This window comes from Pogonomyrmex barbatus, unplaced genomic scaffold (assembly GCF_055798465.1).
Source record: "Pogonomyrmex barbatus isolate J1 unplaced genomic scaffold, ASM5579846v1 scaffold1, whole genome shotgun sequence".
NCBI lineage: Eukaryota > Metazoa > Arthropoda > Insecta > Hymenoptera > Formicidae > Pogonomyrmex > Pogonomyrmex barbatus.
This window is the reverse complement of record NW_028297098.1, coordinates 13,400,878-13,410,011: the sequence shown is the minus strand read 5'-3', so window position 1 is coordinate 13,410,011 and position 9,134 is coordinate 13,400,878. Positions and strand designations below refer to the sequence as shown.

Here is a 9,134-nt window from a genome sequence, read left to right as displayed (position 1 = left end):
CTATTAGAATATTTCAAGAAATACATTTATAATTTGATATAAGCCTGTATTTTTATATAAAATAAATCTATTTATTTTACCTATAAAGAAAAGGTTTAATAACATAATATGTTTTATATTAAAAGCAAAGTTTATCGATTTTTAATGTACAAATAATGAAATATTAACATTATTCACTAAAGATAATTTTGCTCTATACTTATAAATTATTTTGCAATTATAACAAATTTATTTTAGTGATATAAGCAGTTTGTTGAATTAATAAATATAAATTCGAAAAAAACAATTATTAAATATCTAAGATCATGTCTATCGAGTAATGTTATCATCCTGTTGTTTGAATTTATTCTTATTCTATTATTAAAATCCTAATTTTAATATAATAATTTTAATTAAGATACTGTTTATTAAAAAGAAACTATTTTAATTAAGCGATAAATTCATATTTACACAAACAAATCTATTTTCAATAAAATTTTTCTATTTTACTAAAAGTACTAAAGTATTAAATTTTTATTATCGAATATATTTCATCGAATAATTGATTACAAATTGATAGCAAAGTTTCGTCTTTCATGCTAAATAATCTGCAACAGCGAGGATTTTTTTGCTGCAAAATCTGCTTTTTTGAAAACTCCTTTCCTCTTTTTTTCTCTTTGCCATTGTCAAAATATTGACATCGTTGTTTAAAGTAAAACGCGAAAGCACTTGATATCATCGTTTGCTCGTCTGTTTATCGAAAAACGATAGGCTGCGCTCACCGTTATTTAGATAACATAAAAATATACAATGTAAACGATGAACAGAACGACGAGTAAGAGCTAAAGGGACACCTGAAACCAGTCGAGTCACCTCCAAATTGTGCAAGTATTGTCCTTGCTGGCGGTAATTATGCTATCCCCCGTGTATGAAAATGCGCAGGCAAAAACATCATCGGTGTGCCCCTTCAGTTGCTGAATACACGAACCGTCATCTGCCGACCACAGTCTCGCTGTTCTGTCCAAAGAGGCAGTTAGAAGTTGATGGCCATTCGGATTAAAACAAACTGAAATTACATTCGTGAGAATTTTTCATATCAATGTGAAACAGGGACATGTGAAGTGTCCGTTTGCATTAAAAAAAAAATTTACCTTTTGACACTTCCTCTCGATGGCCTTTCATGACAGCCAATTGTTGGAAATCGCTGCTTATATTCCAAATTCGCGCGGTGGTATCGCTGCTGGCTGTCGCCAGTCTTTTTCCATTGTTATCGAAAGCGAGATCCAGAACTTCGTCGTCGTGCCCCAATAAAGTAGTTATGCAAGAATTCATTCTCGTGTCCCACACTTTTGCACTTTTATCCATCGAGGACGACGCGATCAACGAACAATCGAAATTATAGAGGCAGTTGGACAACTCCGCGTGATGGCCGATTAACGCGCTCGTTCGCCTAATAATTGTCCATAAAAATATAATTATCCTTGAAAACAAATGTCACAATTAACATTATAAGAAGAACAATCGTTTCGAAATTATTACGCAAATTTATACGTAGTGCTTATATAATGGTAAGAAAAAAGATAAGAAAACTGATTATTCACTCAATATTAATCTTTGATGTAATAAATTTTATACGAGACACGTTAGATTTAAGAGATAACGTTAAAATAAAAAACGAGCATGAGATAAGGGACGGAGAACCTACGCAAAAGTTCTTGTATCCCAGATGTTCACAGTTCCGTCGAAAGAACCCGATATGATCTGATTTCCATCGTCATTGTAATGCAGCGCAATAACTTCCGCCGTATGTCCCCGTAACGTACCCAATTCCTGACCTGCCGAATTCAAATCGTGTCACTTACATAAAAAAAAAAAGAAAAAAGGTTACCATTTTTGGTATTTTATATTTGGGACAAACATATGGCGTAGAGATTCTTTCCCAGGCTCTCGAGTTGATAAAATTAAATAAAACCGTAATGTGTGTCCGTTTATTTTAAGAAACGGATTAAAATTTAAATAAATTAACACTTATCCAACAGATGATCATTCAAATGGGATTAATACTTTGTTAATGTTCTAAACTAATCTAAATTGTCATTCGAAGAGAGATATAGCTAAGAGAGCTAAGAGAAATCAACAACTTAATTACTTTCTTTAAGCTTATCTAATTAGAACTAACTGTCGAACTATCGTTACGATAACGTCAAAGTCAATAATAATAATTCGATAAGTGATAGTAAATATAGCATACAAGAGTGAATATACGTTATTAGCCGCTTTCGCACACACATTGTTCGCACACTGTTTAAGCACCGAGAAGTTCGACATTCGACATTCGATGTGTCGCGCTCGATCGATCGCGAGTTGATCGAATCGAAGCGCGCGTTTATTATGTGAGATAACATTGCGATATTTTCAATACCGGCTTCTATATGGAATATTTTTGACGTCGCGTCGATGGAGCCCGTTGCGAGTTTTCCTCGCGTCGGTGAAAATTTAGCCACCACCACTTCCGCATCGTGACCCCACATAGTTGCAAGGCAGTGACCCGTCTGCGAGCACCAGACCTTCGCCGTTTTGTCAAAGGACCCAGTTACGATTTGGTCTCTGAAATACAGCAAAACAAAATGGACAAAGGTCCAACTGCCGCCGTCGCAATATACGCAATACGTATAATGTGTGTTTTATACATAAAAAAAAAAGAAATTTCAATCCAAATGTGTAAAGCGTACGAGTGTCGGTCTTACTTTCAACCCCCCCCCCCCCTCCCCGATCGATATCGCCGCGACTAACTTTGATCATTGTGACTAACTCACGAAGTTGGATTGTTGAACGAGACTGCGTAGACCACGTTCTTATGGCCTTCGAGAGTAAAAAGCTCCGCTCCACTGTCAATGTCCCAAACTTTACAAGTTCGGTCATAGCTGCCCGTCAGGCATCTATCGAAAATCAAACGAATGGCGAACATTGCAAATATATTACAGTACATTTATATTATATATTACAAATTCGACAAATTAGCTGCCGCTATCAATGTATTCTCTCAATGTCGCAAGCTGGTTTTACGTTTTTCCTCTTTTTCAGAAACTCTTTATAAATTAATCGAAATGTTAAATTTTTATGATGTTTAATAAAACGCTAGTTATTTTCACATTTTTTAAATAATGCTCAAATTTGACTAATGATCAAGTGAATAAACTTAATATAGAGTACCTTTTACCTAGCTTATCTAGTGCTATATTAGTAACCGGTAAAAGATGTGTCTGTAAGGTTTTGTATTTGTAATAGCGCTTGGTATTTGTGTCACAAACTTTAGCCTGCAGCTTCTGCAGAGTTTCGACTAACTGGTCCATTACACTTTCGGTTATTATAGGTTCAGCCGTTTTTATGCTTTCCGCTAATGCTCTTATGTCTGTTCTGTAATGTAAATTGCATAGTTCTTTTATTTCCACAAATCTTGTCAAATGCGTATATCATTACACCTAAAGTAAAATAAAAGCAAATAAAAGTACAATAATAATCAAAGAGCTACATTGTTACAGCGAATAATTGCGACAAATTATTGTTAGGTATCTAATTACTCGGCAGACAGATCCAGTAAATCGATCATTTTTGTTTTGATATCACCGCCTTGCGTATATTCCAGAGCAAGACCTAAAAATATTTAAAACCAATTTTTCAGAATATTAATAATATTGTTAAGTTAATTCAATTTTATAATAAGAGCACACATATACAAAAATATAATTCATCCGATTAATTGTCTATATAAAGATAGTTTAAAAATATATTTTATATATAAAGCCTTGACTTGATGTATATATAATAAATTCCCAGAATTGATATTTTTTTTAAATAATACATTTCTTTAAAAATAGCATTTTTAAATATAATATATTTTTGCATAAAAAAATCATTTTTCATTTAATTATATTAAAATTATGTTCCTTGTATGTTAAGATATATTTTTTATAATTCTTATACTTTTCTTAAATATGCTAATAAATTTAATTATTAAGTATTGCTTAACTATTTATGAGTAGACTACGTAAAAATTACATAATAAATTTTATATATATATATATATATATATCTAAAATTTTTAACTTTGTATTAATTGTTGCAAATTCGAATGTTTGCTATATATTGCTGCATTAACAACCGTAAAAACTTTTTCGCTCTTTCTGTTTCTCGCGAAACAGTCCAATCCAAACAATTAATTATGTAAATAAAGAAAAATATTCTTTAATTATTTCGAAGAGAAATTATATATAATATTAATTAATGTATGCAACTGTACATACATTGTCTATTTACCTGGTGGAAAATAACGAAGTAAGAATTTCAGCAGCCTCATGTGGACATTCCAATTAGGATGCGTCTAGTGTTCCAGACAGGGTTGCGATTCACTACGATTTGACACGGGGAGGGGGGGGGAGGATTTAATTATAAAATGTGGATCATGCGTCAGGGATTACGATGTATCACGAAGGTGCGTTTTCTCCACGCCAGTCAGCCCAGCCAAAGCTGTCAAAACCGTATTCTGTTTTGTTCGTATGTTCGCATGTGCGTGCACGCGTGCGTGCGTGCGTGCGTGCGTGCGTGCGTGCGTGAGTGTCAGTCAAATATGTTGTCTTGTACAAACGATCGTGTGTTACCTACGTTGGAGAATGGTTGCTAAGGCTGGCTTGATCAATTTTAAACATGAGATTGATTAGTAACTGATAATAAAATTAATGGCGAATTAAGAGGTAAAACGCAATTAAATAATTTTACCATAATAGTTTAAAAAAAAGGAAAGAATAATAAATTCTTTCTTTTTATTATTATTACATTATATATGTGTATAACTTATTATTATAATTTTTGCTAAATAATATATAATAATATATATATGTTTAACCAAAGTTCATAAAAGTTTCATGTATAATAACATTTTTTAATTTAAAATTATATTCATTTATTTGAATTTTTTGAGATATTACAGATATTAATATTCTTCTTTAAAGTATATTTTTATATTTTTACTAGAATATACAACACGGAGCATGCGCTCCGCGCGCCACTTGTTCTCTAATATCTATTCTTTTTTGATTTTTGATTTGATTCTTTTTCATCAATTTATAAATTTATCAAGTATGATTTATTATTTATCTTATAAAAATTCATGTTCAGTGCAATATCTACAGCCTTCTTATCCGAGTACTGTGCAATAATACATCTGAAATCAATGTATTACTGAAAATTCGATGACCTTGATGTCTAAACATCGATCTTGAAACTATAATAATCATGCAAAGAATAATTTTATATTAAATATATTTAAGTAGTTGAAATAAGAAACGCTGTTCATTTTTAAATTATGTATCTATAATATTTTTAAATTTTCCGCTTATAATTATAAAAAACATTATTCTATATAATAATTATTTCTTTATGTTAAAATCTGTATTATCGACACTTCATAAACATAGCATAGAATAGAACCAGAATATCGTAAGCATAGCATGTTATCCACCAAGAAATATGAAGATTAAATAAAAGTTTTACATCTTTTTAGGCATATGGCGATATTATAAAATAAGAATTATAGTCACTTTTAATCAGTGATTACGATAGGTGAAGTAAGCTTTAAGCTGAAACTGACCAAACACAGTCGATTATTTTTCTCATATTCAACTGTGATTGGTCAATTTCTTAAGGCTTACTTCATCTATTGCAGATGCAGTGCTTCAAACTTGTTTCAGTTATGATTAACTGCGTTCAGAAAATACAACGATTGTGCAACCATTAAGTGAACGCTCGCTCTTATTGGTACATTCTTCTAAATTCAATATCAATCTAAAAGTCTGCTCCAATCATATGCAACGATTACTGAGCATTCACTTAACCGTTGTGTTTCTTAGATACAACCACTGTTTTCGTCAGTTTTGATGCTTTTCTTTCTGTCAAAGCAATTACTTTTGTTGCTTTTTGTCATTCCATTGAATTTCTTTCTTTGCTTTGATATTGTTGAAATATCCTGGATATAACTACACATGCGAAACGAATTAAATTTGAAACTGAAAATCAACTTAAAGTTTTTTTCTATGTATATAAATACGAATTTATAAATCATTCTAGGAGGCTCATTCTTTTAAAGTTCCTCATATATTTTTAATTATTGGCAACAATACACTAGGATACAATAAGATAAGATCCGAAATGTCTGCAGATTATAATGACAGATATGTATTTGAAGCTGAATGGTATGACAAAATTGCCTGTTTGCGGAAGAAATTTTATTTGCATTACTATCCATCTGATAATACTATCGAATTGGTATGTACATTTTAAATTAATATTTTACATAAATATGTTTATACAGGGTGTTCCAGTTAATTCAAGAAATTTAAATTATCTTTCTTTTTAAATAATAGAAAAAAATTTAAAGATTAAAATAAAGGTTTTATTTAGTTTTGTGAGACACATAATATGATATAGTACAACAATATTTTATTGTGTCTAAAAATTTTAAAAATAATCCCTTTTCTCAAACAGAACTTATGATTTTTATTATTTAATATGTTTTTTCTAATTGCTTGCCTATAGGAAAATATTAAAAGATCAATAATTTATGAGATATTTGTTATTTTTTTGTTGGCATATTTAAATAACAAATCTTGAGATATTTATTTTCAAATTATCTCATCTTAATATTTTTATATGCAATATAATATGATAAATGCAAATTAGATAAATGCAAGAAAATGGTTGCTTTTAAAAAGATATAAAAAGTTTTAAAAAAGTTTACAATATATAAAATATATTTGAATTCTTTCTTATGAAGCATTTTTTATATAGCAGATATTTAAAATTCTAAAATGAAGTGAGGCATATATAATTTATATATATTCTAGTTTGATCTAAAAACAAAGAAGACATTCCTAAGAAGAACAACATGTGAAGGTATTAAGATTAAGGATTTTTATATTGGTACAATATTGACAATATTTTCAAGATGTATGAAAATCACGGGTTATGCAGATACCTATACCAAAATGAAAATAGAAACACAATTACAAAAGTAAATAAATGAATAGTTTCATGATATTTCATGATATCTCTAGTATTTAAAATCTTTTTCTGAATTAAAATAATCATACTTTTCTAGAGTTTTTGTACTTTTGAAACCAGACGTTGTTGACAAAATGGGTGAAATATTAAAAATCATTACAAATAATGATTTTTGTATCAGAAATATAAAAATGATAAGATTAACTCCAAACGATATTATAGAATGTTGTCTTGCAAAAGATGTAGTTGATAAGACGTAAGTTAAATTATGAGCTATTAATACTTTTGAAAGTAAATCATTAATAAATTAATCTTTAATAAATTATGGACAGTTATGAAAGTTTATTTTTAGGTCTATTATAAATTATCTTACTTCTGGCCCTGTTGTTGCTTTAGAATTATTAGGAAGAAATGGTATAATGAAATGGCAAGAACTAGCAGGTCCAGAAGATAGCAAGCATGCTCGTTCAGTAGCAGCATCTTCATTAAGAGCTTGCTATGGAAAAGACGAAATATATAATGCTGTATATGGATCCAATGATGCTGAAACAGCAATACAGGTAAATCTTGATGCAAATATATAATCAAATATATCATTTTAATAGAATTTTTTAAAACACATATTTTGATAATATTTGATTTTGATAATATCTGATTAATATCTGATTAAATTTCAGGAGTTACAATATTTTTTTCCTGATTCAAAAAATAAGAATAAAGGTCCAGCAAATACTGCAACACTACAAAACTGTACCTGTTGCATTATCAAACCACATGCTGTACAGGAAAAGCTTCTTGGTAAATTAAATTTGTTAATATATTATAAATTGTTAATAATTATAAATATATTAATATCTATATTTTTTATAAAGTAAGGACTAATAGAATTGTTTATAACTTGAAAACTTTTAAATTTGTAATGTATTTTCTTCTTAACGTTATGTTTGTAATATAGGTGACATTATCGATGACATTCAAAAAGCAGGTTACATGATCACTGCAGCACAACAATTTTATCTTAATCCAATTAATTCCGAAGAATTTTTAGAAATATATAAAGGAGTTCTTTCTGAATATACCGTATGTTTTCATTTATTTTATAATTTATTATTATTTCTAAAGTTATTACTTTCATAAACACTCTTGTTATAGGCAATGGTAACAGAATTACAATCAGGTCCATGTATTGTTATGGAAATAAGTCATAAAGACGAAAATCCTAACATAGTTGCAGACTTCAGAAATTTATGCGGTCCAATAAATCCAGTAAGTGTAAACTGACTTTAATTGTTTTGCTTCGTGTTATTGACATACTTATTTAATACAGGATATTGCACGGCAAGTCAGACCGAATACACTTAGAGCCAAATATGGAAAAACGAAAGTACAAAACGCTATACATTGTTCTGACTTGCCGGAAGACGGTACATTGGAGGTAAAATTTGAATTGCACTTATTTCTTACTTATTATATATATATATATATATATATATATATATATATATATATATATATATTGTACATTAAATTTTTCAGGTGGAATATTTTTTCAAAATACTTGATGGAATGTAAATGAGCAAATATATTGTATATACTTAATATAAACATTTAGATATTACTACTAAAACTTAAATTATTCTGAAATTTAAAATATTTGTATACACTTTGATACGAAAAAATAAATTATTTTTGTCATAAAACGATATTAATTGCAATGCATATTTTATATATATGTACATTTTATTATTTAATGTAGAAATTCTACGGCCACAACTTGAAGCTGTAATTAGATAAAATTATTTATGCAAAATTACATAAGTAATTTTATGCAAAAGCGAAATAAAGATGATTATATGAAATTAAGCAATTAATATTTTGATTTTTAATTAACTGCATCATCTAAAATAAATATTTAAAATAATAGCAATAATCGGTAAAATAAAAATAATTTTTGGAGAAAGCTTCTTTGAGGATTAAAGTTATTATAATAATTAAATAATACTAATATATATTTTATATATTATAGTTGCTTGCCAATATGGCTTCTATATCTATTGAAAGTAGAGAAATATTCTCTTTATATACATTTTGGTGTATGT

General features: G+C 28.9%; 2 protein-coding genes across 2 annotated transcripts; one reads left to right on the top strand and one right to left on the bottom strand.

Moving 5' to 3' along the window:
• Window positions 1-111: 111 nt before the first annotated feature.
• On the bottom strand, window positions 112-4,336 carry LOC105422215 (uncharacterized). The gene is made up of 8 exons (XM_089074191.1): window positions 4,297-4,336; window positions 3,561-3,633; window positions 3,193-3,435; window positions 2,796-2,918; window positions 2,402-2,586; window positions 1,685-1,814; window positions 1,131-1,429; window positions 112-1,045 (listed from the first exon to the last, which is right to left on the bottom strand). The coding sequence occupies exons 1-8, from the start codon at window positions 4,334-4,336 to the stop codon at window positions 849-851; spliced, it is 1,290 nt and encodes a 429-aa protein (XP_088930317.1). The 3' UTR covers window positions 112-848.
• A 1,509-nt stretch (window positions 4,337-5,845) lies between these two features.
• Window positions 5,846-8,738, top strand: nmdyn-D7 (nucleoside diphosphate kinase homolog 7). The gene is made up of 9 exons (XM_089078340.1): window positions 5,846-6,300; window positions 6,879-7,045; window positions 7,133-7,291; window positions 7,388-7,595; window positions 7,713-7,833; window positions 7,991-8,115; window positions 8,188-8,301; window positions 8,363-8,470; window positions 8,572-8,738. Exons 1-9 carry the CDS (start codon window positions 6,184-6,186, stop codon window positions 8,605-8,607), a joined length of 1,155 nt encoding a protein of 384 aa, XP_088934466.1. The 5' UTR covers window positions 5,846-6,183; the 3' UTR covers window positions 8,608-8,738.
• The last annotated feature ends 396 nt before the right edge of the window (window positions 8,739-9,134 follow it).

Coding starts and splice junctions, on each gene's coding strand:
- nmdyn-D7 (XM_089078340.1), top strand. CDS start 6,184: ATGTCTGCAGATTATAATGACAGATATGTATTTGAAGCTGAATGGTAT. Junction 7,596..7,712: donor ATGCTGAAACAGCAATACAG/GTAAATCTTGAT, acceptor ATTAAATTTCAG/GAGTTACAATATTTTTTTCC. Junction 8,302..8,362: donor TATGCGGTCCAATAAATCCA/GTAAGTGTAAAC, acceptor TATTTAATACAG/GATATTGCACGGCAAGTCAG.
- LOC105422215 (XM_089074191.1), bottom strand. CDS start 4,336: ATGAGGCTGCTGAAATTCTTACTTCGTTATTTTCCACCAG. Junction 3,436..3,560: donor TTACTGGATCTGTCTGCCGA/GTAATTAGATAC, acceptor GCATTTGACAAG/ATTTGTGGAAATAAAAGAAC. Junction 2,587..2,795: donor TCGTTCAACAATCCAACTTC/GTGAGTTAGTCA, acceptor GCTGTATTTCAG/AGACCAAATCGTAACTGGGT.